The 17944-nt window shown below is 35.5% G+C and overlaps 1 protein-coding gene across 1 annotated transcript in view; it reads left to right on the top strand.

The window, feature by feature from the left end:
• The first annotated feature begins 4477 nt into the window (after window positions 1-4477).
• Window positions 4478-17944, top strand: part of usp2b (ubiquitin specific peptidase 2b) — a 94089-nt gene continuing 80622 nt past the window's right edge. Inside the window, exons 1-2 of the mRNA XM_087254589.1 lie at window positions 4478-4637; window positions 8645-9203. Of these exons, the coding sequence (XP_087110715.1) occupies window positions 8685-9203 (519 nt within the window). The 5' untranslated portion in view covers window positions 4478-4637; window positions 8645-8684. The remainder of the gene's footprint in view (window positions 4638-8644; window positions 9204-17944) is intronic.

The raw sequence follows: 17944 nt of genomic DNA, 5'->3' as shown, positions 1-17944 counted from the left end.
TCTTCATCTCTGCAAGTGCTGGGAGTCGTGAAAATGCATCATGCGCCAAACATCTTTCCTAGTCAACAAAAATGGATTGTTTCTCTGTGTTTTCTATAACTACAATAGCTCCAAGATTCAAAGGAACGCTCTTCAAGTGTTAAACAGCCGATCATCTGGTCTGGTGGTAAAGTGAGTAAACCCATTACCTTAAAAGCATCAAGTTGACTTATTACTATAAAAAGTGAGTAAGGGTGCTTTCACACCTGTGAATCGTTTCAGTTGTACTGAAACAGGGATTAAAATTGTTACATTGTTTCTCTTTGTTCTTGTTGTGGTTCGCTTTCACACTGCAAAGTTTGTAAACGGACCAAAAGAGCTAAAACAAGTTATGTGTGAGTAAACTCTCCGCACATTGGTCAAAGTGTCAGGGTTTATTTTGCAGAGTCCAGCTCAGCTGTCAGGGGGGGTGGTGGTTTGGTGGTGTTTGACAAGGTGCACGCGACGTGTCTGAAGAGCGAGGAAAGATGCGGTGGGGAGGGGTGAGAAGGGTGCACAACGTATTTGAGGACCGAGAGGGAGACGGGTGATTATCACTCGTTTGCGGGCATCCGGGAACTTCCTGCCCGAAACTTCCTGCCCTACTCATAATTCTCTCTTCATGTAGCCGTAAGCCTATTACATATTCTAGAAACACTGTGATATAACTGCGCTCGGATTGTATCGCTTTCTCACTGCAATTGATGCGCTCCAGAGTTCGTTTCAATCGATCCGAGACAACCTCATTCAAGGGATCTCGGAGCGATTGATTTGGGGCTGATCCTAGAGCGATTGTTGGTTTCACATATGCCAAACGAACCGCGCTAACCGGGCAAACGAGACTGGTTCCGAAACTGGGTGTGAAAGCACCCTTAATCTGTTGTACCTTAGAATGGCCCTATTGACTTAACTTTATTTTTTTAATATAAATTATGCATAGAACTAATTTACTTAATCATTTGAGGCAATGGATTTGCTTACAATTTTTTAACGTAAAGTCAACAAATCACTTTAAAAGCAATGGGGTTTACTCAATTTTTTTAAAGTAAGGCAATCTAATCACTTTTTAAGATATTGTTCATATACACATTGGACTAGAAAATAGCAACTTTAATTTTTTTTTGTTTGTCTTATGATGTAACTACAAAAGATTCAAATTAAAAATGGAAAATTATCAAAACTTTTTAGTCGTTTTTTAGCAAAATGCTAATGGTCTAATCCGATTCAATAATCTATGCTAAGCTAAGCTAAAAGTGCTCCCGCCAGATGCAAATATCTGATGAATGGCTTCAAAAATGGTCAAACCGAACCGTTTAACCCTAAAGGAGTTGTAAAATTAGATTCCAAAATAAAGTGGAGGGTTCCTTTAACATTTGAAGGAAAGAAAAATAAATAAAATTCTCTCCTGTTTTCGATAATTATAATAGGTCTAAGATTTAAAAGAACACCACTTTAAAAAAAGGGTAATTTTTAACAGTTTTAAACAGTTCAGCCGATCTCCTGGACTGGTGGGAGCACTTTTAGCGCAGCTTATTATAAATCATTGAATCAAATTAAATCATTGCGTCTGCTGCAGCCATGGTACGACATCAAAGTTCCAAAATAAAAGTTCCTATACATATTGGATTTCAAATTAGCAACTTTTAATTGTGTTTGTCTTATGATGTAACTACAGAAGATTCAAGCTTTAAAAGGGAAAATTATCAAAACTCTTTAGTCATTTCTTAATCCGATTCAATAATCTATGCTAAGCTAAGCTAAAAGTGCTCCCTCCAGACACAGATATCCAATAGTATCTGGATGCAGCCTTTATCATGCAAGCTGAGATTGCATCACTCAGTGATGCAATGTCAGACACAATGCGCTCAATGGAGTGAGTGATTTCACTGTGACGGGTAGGGTTAGGGGTATGGGTAGGGTTAGGTGAGCTTATTAAACAACACTGGATGCAGCTCAGATTGCACTGCACCAGGTCTGCATCCAGACCCCTCTACAAATATCTGCTGATTGAATTAAAAAACTGTCAAACTGAACCGTTCATCTCTAAGGGAGTTGTAAAATTAGCCTTTTTCCAAAAACAGTGGAGTGTTCCTTTAACATTTGAAGGATAGAAAAATAAATAAAATAAATTGTTTCTCTCTTGTTTTCTACAATTATAATAGCTCTAAGATTCAAAAGAACACTCCACTTTTTAAATAAAGGGTCATTTTAACACTCTCCTGGTGTTAAACAATACAGCGATCTCCTGGTCTGGTGGGAGCACTTTTTTTTTCATAGCTTAGCATAAATCATTGAATCGAATTAAATCATTGCTCCTGCTTCAGCCATGGTACGGCATCAAAGTTCCTTGATGCCAAAATGAGATATAGTTCCTATATGTAGCAACTTTTAATTTTATGTTTGTCTTATGATGTAACTGTAGCAGGGGACAACTAGTGCTGTAAAGGTAAACCTCTCTCCTCTGACATCTAAAAAGTGACAGGCGCTAGAGGCCATGATCTTTAGCCTCCTTGTTAGAGCAACCGACTGACTACCATCCGGAGGGTTTGATCCCAGCTCGGAGTGGGCTGGATGGTGTAGGACTGGCGGGGTTATAACTACAAAATATTCAAGCTTTAAAAGGGAAAATTATCCAAACTCTTTATTCATTTTTTAGCAAAATGCTAATGGTTTATTTTGATTCAATGATCTATGCTAAGCTAAGCTAAACGTGCTCCTGCCAGATGCAATTATTTGCTCAATGGATTCAAAAATAGTCTGAACCGTTTAACTCTAAAGGAGTTATAAAATTAGCCTATTGCCCAAAAGAGTGTTCCTTTAAAATTTGAAGGATAGAAAAAATAAATAAAATTGATTGTTTCTGTCTTGTTTTCTATATTATAATAGTTCTAAAATTCAAAGGAACTTTAAAACTCCACTTTAAAAAAAAAGGGTAGTTTTAATGCTCTCCTGGTGTGAAACAGTTCAGCCGATCTCCTCCACTTTTAGCATAAATCATTGAATCAAATTAAATCATTGCGCCTCCAGCAGCCATGGTACGGCATCAACGTTCCAAAATAAGAGTAAACTTCCTATAAATATGGACTAGAAAACAGCAACTTTTAATTTTACATTTATCTTATGATGTAACTACAGAAGATTCATGTTTTTAAAGGAAAAATTATAAAAAAAACTCTTTAGTCATTTATTTAGCAAGATGCTAATGGTCTAATATGGTTCAATGGTCTATGCTAAGCTAAGCAAAAAGTGCTCCCGCCAGATGCAAATATTTGCTGAATGAATTCAAAAATGGTCAAACCGAACCGTTTAACTCTAAAGGAGTAGTAACATTAGCCTGTTTCCAAAAACACTCGTGTTCCTTTAACATTTGAAGGATAGAAAAATAAATAATTGTTAGTTATGTAATATAACAATAATAACAACTATAATAATAAATGCACTAAGACATGCTCTTCCTAAAAAAATGTTTATGAAACAATGTACAGAATAAATGTTCTCAAGTTTCTGGCTATTGTTAACCAATGATATTTTACATTTATTTTGCATCCACTGTCACTGTAGAAAAAAAAAAAAACTACAATTGAAGTCAATGAGTATACTTTCTACTAACACTCTTCAAAATATCTTCTTTTCTGATTCTTTTGTGTCTTCGAGTTATTCCAATCCTCTGTGTTTCTTTCCTTGGTTGAACGCAAAATAAGCTACTTTGGAAAATGTTAATAATCTGTACCCATTGACATCCATAGTTCTTCAGCCTAATATGTCAATCAATGGGTAGTGTAAACAACATTTTGAAAGCATCTTCCTTTGGGTCAGACTGAAAAATGAAAATGAAAAGGCTTGGATCCACTCAAAAGTTGTTAGAAAATGGTGAATGGTAAGTCAACATCCATATTTGAGCAAAATTCATTTTGGGCTGAACCATGTCTTTAAAAGCATCACTTATTTAAGCTGTAGTAGGCCATGTTTGATAGATGTGACCATTTTGTCCCTGTACAAAAAATACTCATTGTACGGTATGAATCACTGACATTTAAAGTGAATTGTAGAGCCATTTGCAATTGAGTTTGGTAATATCACCCACACTTGACTTGATATGTTTCTGATCACTCGTGAACACCACACAACTGAACCATAGGCTACTGTTTTTCCTAGTACAGTCACCTGCTTCTGGTGATGCCCATTCATTCTGGAACTTCTTATTCTAGGGATTGTTTGTTCGTTCGTTCCTTTGTTTGTTTGTTTTTAATTCAATGGGATTTATTTGAGAATAAAGTCAGCATTTCACATAAATTCTGCTTCTATTCATAGTGCCGTTAGTCATCATGGCTTCTGCACCAAGCCGAAGATAGAGAGAGCGCGCGCGCGTGAGGGAACGAGCCGCGTTGCTTGGCAACCGCTTGGGAGGCGGTTCCTTAAATCCTGACTTGAGAAAAGCACAAATATCTGAGCAGGAGTCAGTGCTGGTATGCTGTCACTCCAAGCAGCCTACCGAGTGCTTAAATCCGAGCCCGTCTCCAAACATTTTTCTGCTCTATCCTGAAATATAGTGCGCGTTTTATCAGGGAATCCAGGAATACTTGGCTGGCCACTTGGGAGGATGAACTGGAATTCCGCTGGTAAGGATTTTAAGCGTTATTTGAGGAGGCTCTAGCGCAGGATTAAACATGTGACATAACTTAGCCACACCAGTTTAGTTCACTATTACCTCCCGTTTCTATTCAAGATTACGTCGTTTTTGCAATTTAACGAGACCACCGCTGTTTATCGATGGCAGTTTTCCCACAGTCAGCGTTAATGAGTGGGTGTTTATAGTAACTGCTGTATCCTACAGTAACAGTCTCTGTTTGACTCACGCTCAGATTACTGCGCTTTAATAGGTAGCAGTGCATTACTTAATTACTCTGACTTTAGCTAATGCGCATTCATCCATTCTCCTGAATCGTTTCCCTCACATAAATTTAACATCATTACAAAGACTCCTCTTAAAAATCTCCTCTTCGTCGTCGTCGTCATCATCATCAGCGTCATCATCATCATCATCGTCATCATCATATTCTCGTTGTACTTCAGCTTTTTGCAGTCAGTCATTGTCATTATGTTGATAATTTTCTTCCTGGTCAGCATCATATTCATTTGTATTATTATTGCCTGAGTTATTAATCTTCATCATCTTCTGCTTTCACTTTTGTGTTTTTTTTGGCATAGACTCTGGTATTTTACTTAAACAGGGCATTTATTTAGTACAAATCTGATCATAGCCATGTGAAATCATAGTTTTATATATAGATCTTACATTAGTTGGTAGAAATCCTGTTTGGTTTTTCCTTGTTTTAAAAGTATTGTAATTCTGAGTCAATTGCTGTCTTATCCTCACTTTCATCTTTACCATCATGTTTTTACTTTTTCAGTTGTCGTTATCTCAGTTTTCGCCATCATCGTCACCATCTTTCTTTCCACTTTGGATTTCAAAAAAGAAAGAAGGAAAGAAATTTGTTTTATTTTATATAAATATATATTTTGTATTGTGTACTATTTGGCATTAATAAAATATATTATTATTACCATCTAGTATTGAATATAGATCATAAACAGAGGAACTCATCTTGTTTATTTTACCAAGTTTTTAGTATTGCTTACTTGAAACTAATTTAAAGTATTTAAATTTTTAATTTTAATGAAGTTAGGAATAAGGTTGAGGGTAGATTTAAAATTTTAAGAGTAATACAGAAGGGCTACATTTGCAGGTATTGTTTTATAGTTGCAATACCTATATATTTATATTGCAACAAAAATATTCCCCCCCCAAAAAAATTAAATTACAAAACACACACACACACACACACACACACACACATATATATATATATATATATATATATATATATATATATATATATATATATATATATATATATATATATATATATATATATTTATATATATATATATATATATATATATATATATATATATATATATATATATATATATATATTTATTTATTTATTTATTATTATTTATTTTTTTTGCAACATAGTAGGCAAAGCTTGCAGGGGCATGTTTTGTAAAGTTTTACGGAAAATCTGCAGAAAACTGTTAGATTTACAACAACAACAAAAAAAAGCTATAAAAAAAGTATTTTTAAAATTATTTTGAAAAATGACCTCATACATTGTCCGTATTGTTAAAATGTATTCCAAAAATTTGTTTGGAAAAGCTTCTACAGTATTCATCATACTTAAAAACGTATTTATAGAAGGTGCATTATTTTTATGGTTTAGTCATTGCCAAATTGCCAACTTTAGCACTTAAACAAAATGTACAAAATAAATTACAATATTTCTGAATTATACCGTTCATCATCAACCTTTTGAGTGTCAGTGTAAGTTACCTGCTAGTAACTCAAGTTGACTTTCGTCCTGCTTGGACACAACTGATACTGTAAGATGAGACAAGTCACGTTTATCATGTCGTCTTTGTGTTTCCATGAGCAAGACATAAAAAGAAGTTCCCCATTTTACAGTCTTACACATAACTTTGTGATGATATACTGTAGGGGAAATAAGTATTGAGCACATCACCATTTTTCTTAGAAAGCATATTTGTTGACTGCTGTTGACTTCTGCTGAAATCCATTTATGCAAAGAAAAAAAAAATTAGTCTACAAATTAATTTGTGTAATAAAATGAAATGACACAGGGAAAAAAGTATTGAACACATAAAGAAAGGGAGTTGTAGAAGGACAGTAAAAGCCCAGACAGCAGCTGAAATCTCTCAGTAGTTCTTCAGCAGCCTTCAGCCCTTCCTCAGTGTAAATTAATATAGCTGCTTCAGTTCAACATCTACATTATCAGAGTGATAATGATGAAACCTGGGTGGACATTTCAGCAAGACAATGATCTACAGCCAAGGAAACTCTCAAATGCATTCAGAGAAAGAAAATCAAGCTGTAGAATGGTCCAACCAATCACCTGACTTGAATCCAATAGAAAATACAAATTAAAGATCTGATTTGATAGACGAGAACCACAGAACCATCAAGATGTTTACACTCTGTTGAAGTCTGATCAAATCACACCTGAGCAATGCATGTGAATTCATTCTCCATATTAAAGGCGTCTTTAAGCTGCCATCACCAAAAAAGCCTTTTATATTTAGTATTAAATACATTTCATTAGTTCAGTGCTTTCTCCCTGTGTCATTCTATTGTTATTTTAAACAGGCCAAAGCGCTGCGCTTTCTCCTCTCCTGCTGTGCATGAACTAAGCTGTTGAATGGGCAGCATATGAGGCAACTTGGCTAACCTAGCTTCAATTTTGATAAAATTATTTTTTATTTGTTGCGTATTATGTAGTGAATATACCAACCCGGGCTCAATGTAGAAACGTAGCCCCGCGGACGTTTCTGCGAACCGCGAAATACGTCCCGGGAGGTACGTATTCGAGCAGTTTTTGTTTTCGCGGATACGCGAGAGGCTGCTGTGAGCACTTTTTCGCATCTCGAGCGCCTCTCGGGAGCGTGCGCCATTCGCGCCTGCGCTGTTCTTGCGCGAAAAGCCGCCGGAGGCTGCTGTGGAGCGACCATCCATCCGACTGGCTGGCTGAACGACCGAACGATCGACCGATCGACTCCTCCTCTTCCTCCTTCCATAAACCCAAGTGATGGTTTGCAAAAGCTGTCCAGAAAAAAAAAAAAAGCAAAAGCCCTCGTCTTTGATTTCGACCGCGTTTTCGGATCACGCCGCATTCTCGCTATTATTATTCGGATTCTGTTTTTCATCTTACCTGATTTCTGGAACCGCTGTTCCCCGGACTCGATCCCGGTGGTCCCCGCGGCCGGCTCCTCCTCCTCCGGGCCTCCACTCCGCCGACGTAACGCTGCGAGCTAAGCGGACAAACTGGTTGCATCGGGAAAGCCCTCCACTAGGAGGTGAGCCGTCGGCCGGCGAGCGCGAAGAGGAGGAGCGGAACGGCGCCACACAGCCCCGCAGCGTTCACTCGAGAAAAACTAAACGCGGCCATACGTACCTCTGGCCACGTAAATCGCGGTCTCCAGAAACGTCCGCAGGGCTACGTTTCCAGAATGAGCTTGGGTTGGAAAATACCCCTGTAATGCATACTATAGTCCTTTTTTGTCTGGCTTTTTCAGATATCTCACCTGTTCGCCAAAAATGTCATGTTCCCTGGCAATGTCTGACACTGGCGCATACACATTGTAATAGACGTGCCAGGCACGAAAGCTTGACAGGCGTAGCAACAGTAACTAAGGAGGGGACTTAGCGATGGGTCAATAGAGCACACTGATTGGTTTGAACCAAGTCTTCTCCTGAATTAATGCTGCACACTCAAACGCGTCACGTTGTACTCGCCGCTACAGACAGCCAGTCTACACGCTGGAATATTTGCAAGGATTTAATTCCCGTGTTGTAGCTTCAAAAATTAGTTTCAAACCGGAGAAACTAATTTGCTCGAAATAATGCAAAAGCAACCAGTTTTCACTTTTATGTGAAATGTATGTGTCCTAATAGTGTTTTTAGCAGCGTGGGACACATATATGACTGTCAACAGCTCAAAAAAAAAGTGTTTTGATGTTTCGTGACCTTTGTTTTCTTGTCTTTTTACAGTTTGTCTCTCTTGGGGTTGATTTATCTTCACATCGTGATCATGTCTCCAGTCTACTCGTCCCCTAAATACGCAACTGGCTCCACCCTCTTGAGCCCCTACAGTTCCTACGACCCCTGCGATCCCACTCTGGCATATATAGTGCGAGGTCAACCCCAACTTTCCAGGTATGCACCCTCCACCTCCCGTTATCTGAGCCCCAGCCCATGCCTAGCCCGAGGGGTCCTGTTCTTCCCTCAGGAGCCCGAACGTGGGCGAGCGGCGCTGCATTCAGAGCCTCACGTCGGCCGCTATAGTGAAAGCTACAGCAGGTTGCAGGTTAAAGGTCAGCTACCACGAATTAACAGGCCTAGGGGTCGTTCGCCTTCGAGGAATGGATATACATGCATGTCTCCACTATCAAGGCAGCGCAGGTCGGTCAGTCAGTCAGATCTAATGCGAGAACTGGCCACGCTGGAGATCTGTGACCAAGGAGCAGTGGAGAGAACGGTGTACGCGGTCAAAGAGAGCGCCATCAGGGGACGGACAGATTACTCAGGGCCTCTCTACTGGAGCTCAGAGGTGAGTTTGTCTACTTTGTATAAGTGTATTGAACGGATTAACAGCTGTTTGTGGCATCATGTCGATTTTTTTAAGACTCGTAATGCATTTAGTTCATTTTAAAGGAACAATTTTACTCTTTTACTTTACTGTTTTCTACTCTTGAGTTACACAGTTGAGTTTTACCATTTTTGAATCCATTTAGGTGATCTCCACGTCTGGCATGAGCACATTTAGCTTAGCTTAGCATCATTGAATCAGAGTAGACCATTAGCATGACCAAAATGTCCAGAGTTTCAATTATTTAACTTTTTAAAGTGTGACTCTTCTCTAGTTATATTGTGTACTAAGACCGACTGACTTTGCTTATATAGGAACTATACTCACATTCTGGTGTAATAATCAAGGCACTTTGCTGCAGTATCATGGCTGAAGCAGGTACAATGATATTACCCAGCATCTGTAAAATATAAACTACATGACCACCCGATTCTGCCGGTCACATTGGAAGTTACCTAACTGGTTAGAAGGGAATTTTTTTTTAACAAAAGTTTTTTAAAACCTCATAATACACAGCAGGTTTTTTTCAGATAAGCATAACCTTCTTCACTTTTATTTGTAATGCACAATAAAACAACAACAGTCGACCGTCGTGCTAAACAATATGGTTTGGAATATTTAGAAAGTTTGATTATTTTGTATACTTGAATTGAACATATTAAAGGATTTCTGAGTTTAACAAAAGCTTAGCGCCGTTTGTGGCATCATGTTGATTTTTTAACATTCATAAAGAATTTGGTTCATTTTAAACAAATACTTCCTTTTTTATTTATTTATTTTTTTGTATTAGAATATGCTAGTACACAAAATGGGATCACATACAAAGAGAACAAAACAACAACAAAAACATGAAAACACAATGTGTTCGTGCATGTAAAGGTACCTAGGTGGATAGTCTGAGTACATACATATATAATTTTTATAATTAAATAAAATTTATATATAAAATAAATATAAAATATATTATATATATATATATATATATATATATATATATATATATATATATATATATATATATATATATATATATATATATATATATATATATATTTATTTATAATAACATGTATAGCTGTTATTAAATGAAACCAATAAAAAAAAAATAAAAAAAAAAAAAAATATATATATATATATATATATATATATATATATAAAATAGATAAAAACAATTATGACAACAATTATAGTAATGTAATGATGGTAATAATGAAAAGGACAACAGTAATAATGACTGACTACAGCAATAATAATAATAATAGTTAATTAATTACAAGTACTTCACCAACTACTACTACTACAGAAAATTACTAATGTTACAACTACTGCAGCTACTACAGCCACACTAGACGACTACTACAATGTCTACTACACCTACTACTACTACAACTGATACAACTACAGTGACAACTACCATTGATACTACTACAACATCTACTACAAATGATATTACTACAACAACATTTACCGCTACTACAACATCTACATCGACAACATCTGCTTCTTCTGATACTACTACACCAACAACAACTACTGCTACTACAGCATCTACTAATACTGATACTACTACAATGACTACTACCATTAATACTACTACAACATCTACTACAACTGATACTACTACAACAACATTTACCACTACTACAACATCTCAACATCTGCTACGGCCGGCGAGCGCGAAGAGGAGGGGCGGAGCGACGCCACACCGCCCCGCAGCGTTTGCTCGAAAAAAACCAAACACGGCCTTTACATACCTCCGGCCACGTAAATCGCGGTCTCCAGAAACGTCCGCGGGGCTACGTTTCCAGAATGAGCTTGGGTTGACCGTTTTTATGTTGTTAAACTGAAAAAAAAAGGACTGTGTGTGTTTATATCACCCTAATATGACGGTCTATCTATACACTACTCACAAGTCTGTCCAAACAGCTTGAAAAGTATATTTTTAACCATAGGTGCCCTTTAAAACCTTAAAAACGAAAAGTAAAATTGTACTTAAAATGTACTGGCAACCAAGGCAATGAGAGTGGGACAGGGAAAATATGATTGTATTTGTGAGTGCTAGTCAGCTGTATTTTGCTATGTTTGTAGATGATTCAGATATGATTGTTTAATACCAATATATACTGAATTGCAGTAGTCTAGTCGAGATGAGATAAAAGGATGAATCACTCTCTCAAACTGCAGCAAAGGTTAAAAAGCCCTTCATCTTAGCAAGAAGTCTGATTTAACGAAACTTGATTCAACTGCTTCATTTACTCCATTTATCAGAGGTCAAAGCAGAGTCAAACATAATATCCACATTTCTTTAGGGCTTGAGATATGCTACCAGATCACCCAGAACTTGCTGTGTTGCCATAAACAGCTAAAGGACCAAATACAATTGCCTCAGCCTTTCTCTCATTGAGATTTTAAAAATCAATAGACATACAAGCCTTAATATTAGACAGACAAGCACTCAAATAACAGTGAAACGACACATTGTGTTTATTTACAATGGAACCCAATTAGAGCATATAGTGTAAAAAAGAAAAGAAAATGAGACAAGGATAGAGCCTAGAGGAGCTCCACAAGTCATGAGCACCAATTCACATAAACTGATAAAGTTATATTATTTATATAGGATTTGAACTATTTTAAGAACAAACCCTTAACGGACACAATGTTCAAGATGGGAAATAAAAACAATTTGGTCAACCACGTCAAATGGTGCACAAACGTTTTGAAGCAAAAATACAACCAGTTATCAATATCAAAATATCAATAGCTAATAGTAGATAGCAAAATATAATATTATTTATTTATTTATTTATTTATTTATGTTTTATGTATGTATTTATTTATTTATTTATTTATTTATTTATTTATTTATTTATTTATTTATTTATTTATTTATTTATGTATGTATGTATTTATTTATTTATTTATTTATTTATGTTTTATGTATGTATTTATTTATTTATTTATTTATGTATTTATTTATTTATGTATGTATGTATTTATTTATTTATTTATTTATATTTTTAACAGGACAGATTCAGTTCTGTGATGTTTCCTAAAACCTGACTAAAAATTGTCAAACACACCATTTGAGTCTAAATAGCTTAGCAATTGATTTGAAATAACTTTCTCTAAGCTTTTAGAAATACAAGTTCAATTAGAAATGAGCCTAAAATTGGATATATCCAAGATTTACATTCAGCTTTTTCAAATATTTTGGGATCATCCCTTCAGAAAGACTCAAATCTATTTTAGACAGGATACACTCCCCAACAGCATCCAAAATATCATGAAAAAGCATATAAGTTTGAGATATAGTGGTTTAAAAAAAATGATGATTTGCAAAATTATAATTAATATAAAATGTTGTAAGGTATAATTAATGATGGGCTGTTGAATTATTAGTAAAATATGATGCATTATTTGCATTATCACATATAGTATATGCTTTATTTTCTAACGATTCAAAGAACCAGCGTCAATTATTCTGTTTATATAATGGTTACCAAACCAGACACTGATCAGACAAACAAATTTGTCAAGTTTTTGTCCTCAAAACAGCTTATGTGTCTAGTTCTAGTTTAATATGCATCTTATCCAAAGCTTTCTCTTTTGATTTAATTTTTGACAGTTGTAGGCTGCTGTGAAATAACTTAAATCCTTCAGCATGGTGAGACGCAACTTTTAATGGGGTCAAGACCTGCCTTGAACTAATTTAGCTGTGTGGTTCCCTGAAATAATTGCACACCTTAGAAGAGGAGTGTTAAACTCAGTTCCTGGAGGGCCACAGCCCAGCAGAGGTTAGATTAAACATTAATTAAACACACCAGATCCAGCTAATCAAGTCATTCTGGCTTATTTGAAAACCACAAGTTAAAGGTTGAACGAAATTAAGAGAAAGTTAGATGTTAGTATGGTAGTTTTAAGGACAATAGTAAGCTAGTGTGCTCCAAAACAGTGACAAAATTTGCATTCAAACATCCAAATCCTGCAGTTTGTCACTTCCGTCTAAATGGGTACAAAATTTGTTTTTGATTTGACCTCTGTGTCAGTTTCTTGTCAAATCATTCAAATGCGCTATAGTATCTGACATGCGCCGTTCCGTTCAAGACGCTTCTCATTTGCTTTTCATATCATGCACTTGATCTCAAACAATCCCACTGGCAGAGCTGTGATAATAACAAAATGCTATTGGCTGTTTTTTTAAAGGGGCAGGGGCTACTAACTTGTTTCATGCTCTTTCATGTTGTCTCAGTTGAGGTTATGTTAAATTATGTTGAACTTTTCGATATTTTTTGTTGATAAAAATAGATATGCGAGCCTATTTACAAACCACATGCTCTTTACAAGTTGCCCCTGTTTATTTTTTCCCCTAGTTTCTGTTTAACGGAGAGAAGATTTTTTTTTGTTTTTTACACATTTCTAATCACAATAGTTTTAGTATTTCATTTCAATTCAATAACTGATTTATTTTATCTTTGCCATAATGACAGTAAATAATATTTGACTAGATATTTTTCAAGACTCTTCTACACAGCTTAAAGTGACATTTAAAAGCTTAACTAGGGTAATTAGATTAACTTTGCAGGTTAAGGTAATTAGGCAAGTTATTGTATAACGATGGTTTGTTTTGTAGACTATAAAAAAATAGCCTAAAGGGGCTAATAATTTTGACCTTAAAATGGTCTTTAACCAATTAAAAACTGCTTTTATTCTAGCTGAAATAAAACAAGAAAGACTAAAAATATTATCATACATACTGTGGAAATTTTCTTGCTCTTTTACACATAATTTGGGAAATATATATATAAAAAAAAAAAGAAAAATCAAAGGGGGGTTAATAATTCTGACTTCAACTGTATGTGAACCCAATCAATCAGATCTAATCTAATTGTAAAGCAGAAAAACTTTATAATGTCTTGTGCCCAAATGGTTTAAAAGAACTTATAAAATCTCTTGAGATCCTACGATATGACTATTGCCGATTTGCACATTGCTATCCATACTCAAACAATATATTGTGCGGCCCTACTAAATAGACATTGCACACTCCATTTAGGGAAAAAAGCCCTGATTATTTAATTTCAGTTATATACTGTCAATAAAACAATCTTTGACAAAAATAAATTAATAAAAAAAAGAACAAAAAAGTTACAGAGAGTTGGAAGATTTCAGACAATTTAAAATCAGAAATAACTCTTTTGATCAAACATGTTTGTTATTTGAACTGTAAAACTGTTTAAATGATTACTCGTGGTTGTATTTGTGTATTCAAACTCATTTTAGATAGATTATAATAAGATAATATACATCATAATAAGCAAATACTGTTAATCGAGCTTAACTTACTGCTATTTATTTTAATCGTCGTCTTGTCTGTCAATATTTTGCTGTCTTTATTATTAATTTCAGTTCAGAACTGCTTTGTGCCAAAATATTGATTTAATTGTAGAGTGCATTTGCATTACAGCAAACAACGCTTGTAGGCCGACACTCTGACACCTTCACTTCACACACTCGTGTAAGCACTCCGGAGAATAATTACTAGACCAATCAACACCACACTGCCCTAAAAACTGTTCCATGTGCTCTGAGTAATACTGCAGAAGTTCACACACGCAAACATACGCTCATTAGTTATGACTATACACACTTTAGCCATGTGTTATCACAGTCAGTAGTGATCAGATTGTTATTGAGTTTTAATACATTATTCATGAGGAATTATGTTACAGTGATGATTCATGATAGAATAAACACTTTTTTGGCCTGAGAGAATGAACCACAGATTTAATAACTGACATATATATCTATGTAATGCCCGTATGTGCACACTAGAGAGCGCTGATGTCCCCTTTTAGTCAAATATGACATATTTGGATCATAGCAATAAGTCACAGGCATCATGCATTCATTTTTTAAAGAGACAGTTCACCCAAAATTGAAAATTTCCTTATCATGTACTCTCATGTGGTTCTAAACTTTTATGAATATTTTCCTTCTGTTAAACACAAAACAAGATATTTTGAAGAATGTTGAAGAAAAGGCAGCCGCTGACATCCATTATAGGAAGAAAAAATACTACATTGGTCAGATTTTTAAATATCTACACTCAGAAATAAAGGTACGCAAGCTGTCACTGGGGTGGTACCTTTTCAAAAGGTAAAAATTTGTACCCAAATGGTCCATATTCAGGGGCGGACTGGCCATCTGGCAATTCTGGCTAATGCCAGAAGGGCCGGACCATTTTTTAAATGTGGGCCGGTCATTTTTTTATTTATTTTTTTAATCTGTATTGTTTTTACATGTGGTCAGCTTTTATATCTTGCTAAATTGGATATTATGATGATGAGGATAATAATAATGATAATAGTAATAATAATAATAATAAAGGTCAGGCATTTGGCCCAATTGCGAATGGCTGCTTGGTTTCTTGCAGCCAGAGACTGTACATTACAGTAGGTCATCATAACAATTAATATTTATTCATTAGGTCACCTATAATTGTTTAATAAGCACATATTTATTCTAAACAAGAATGAGGCAAAGCCTAGCATAAGGAGTGATTCAAATAATGTTGACACAGTGAGAGAGTTAAAAAAGATGAGAAGATATAGAATCAGATAGACAATGTGTACAATGTCAACTAAACAAGGAGAAGCCAGCATATAGACAGTGGCAATAAAGAACACCACTGCAGAAATGACATATATAGTTATTTGTGAATAAAATTATGCTGAGGTATTGCTAGTGCTGCATGTCCATTTGTGTGTAAAGGTGTGTTCACATTCACAGGTTACTCCTATCATAAGTAATAGCAGACAAACGGTATAAACAGACAGCACATGGACTCTACAAGATTTACAGATTATTTTGTTATTTAGTGTTTACTGTTTGCATACATTTGTTATAAACGGGTTGTTTTTGTTTCAGTCACATACATTTAATGTTTAAATATCTATAACATATGGTACTGCTTATATTATTTCACCATCTGTACACCATATAAGTAGTGAATGTGTGGGTCCGTGGGTGGGGCTGTGTCGGTGTGGTTGTGGGCTGGTGTGGCTACATTGCCAGGGCTGAATTTTTGTCCCAGTCCGCCCCTGTCCATATTAATACCTCAAGGGTGCATGTTAGTACCTAAAAAGTACAAAGGTGTTCCTCTTAAATTCTTTAGCTACTAATATATACTTTTGGGGTACCAATATGAACCCTTTAAGTACAATTTTGTACCTTTTGAAAAGGTACCACCCCAGTGACAGCTCGTGTATCTTTATTTCTGAGAATGTATGTAATATATCTTCCTTTGTGTTCAACAGAATAAAGAAACTCAAACAAGTTTGGAACAAATGGAGGATGAATAAATGACAGGATTTTCATTTTTGAATGAACTATCCATTTTAATCCACATAAAATAATTACCGTCTAATAATGAATGATAATACCTCCTTTATTGTCATTGTTCCAGAATATTAAAGATACAACTTATAAGTTCTGCATTGGTGCATTGGCCACTTTATTAGGTACACCTATTTAACTGCTTGTTTAGCAGTTAAATCTATCACATGGCAGGATTCAGGCAAGCAGACATGGTCAAGAGCATCTGCTGAAGTGCAATGCATGAAATGGAGAAGAAAGGTGATGAACTGGCCTTAGTATTTCAGAAACTGCTTATCTAGTGGGATTTTCCACACATTATTACTTTAAAAATGTATTGCTTAAGGGGGGTAATAATCTTGACCTTAAAATGTTTATAAAAAAATTTAAAACTGCTTTTATTTTAGCTGAAATAAAACAAATAAGACTTTCTCCAGAGGAAAATATATTATAGGAAATACTGTGAAAAATTCCTTGCTCTGTTAAACATCATTTGGGAAATATATGAAGAAGAAGAACAAAACCATTCACAGAAGGGCTACTAATTTTGGCTGTACATGCATTAGCTGATCGTTGATCCGGTCTCACATTCTGCCCTGCCATAAACGTCTTCAGGCTTTGTGCAGTTGTCAGATTGTTCATTTATCAGCTGACTGTTCTGATTGCTAGTCGATTGCTCTCTTAGTAGGCCAGAGGTCTGCGCGCTGTAATATAATTACTCGTTCACGGAGTACATCAGCACAATTTTGCGTTGTTAGCTTGGACTTTGTCATTGTCAGGCCTATAGAGTATCGTCAGCCAAATCTGGGTGTTAAAAATAATGTCCAGAACCAGGTGCAGTTCTGCTAAGAAGTCTGACTTAAGCTTATTTTCGTTCCCGTTCTTCTCCTGTCCTCACAGTGTGACATAACTAAATGCTTTGAAAGTAAATCTCACCATTTTCTGCATTATTCAAACATCAATAGAGTTCAGTGTACCAGAGTGCATGTTTTCATTTTCTTCATTCCACTCCTTGTGGTCTTGGGAGAGGCCGTGAAAGAGATTGAGTGTTGTTTTTCAGATCTGTCCAAATCTTCATATGTTGACATTAAAGGTTTGTTGCCTGGCAAGTGTGTGTTTAGGTTACATTAGTCTCCACAGTCAGGTTCAGTGTTATTATAAGGATAAGTGCTGGAGTTATTGTACACAGAGATAAGACTCAGCATAATCTTATCATATTAGTTTATTATAAAGCTGTGTTATTTTAAATTATCTTCTAATAATAGTATTTATTTTATAATTTCTTGCCAGTGTTGGCACCTTTGTTATTTTTTTATTGTAAGATC

The sequence above is a fragment of the Danio rerio genome, chromosome 5, assembly GCF_052040795.2.
Source record: "Danio rerio strain M-AB ecotype USA chromosome 5, GRCz13ab, whole genome shotgun sequence".
Lineage (NCBI taxonomy): Eukaryota > Metazoa > Chordata > Actinopteri > Cypriniformes > Danionidae > Danio > Danio rerio.
Note: the sequence above shows the minus strand (reverse complement) of the source record. Positions and strands in the feature narration are given on the sequence as shown.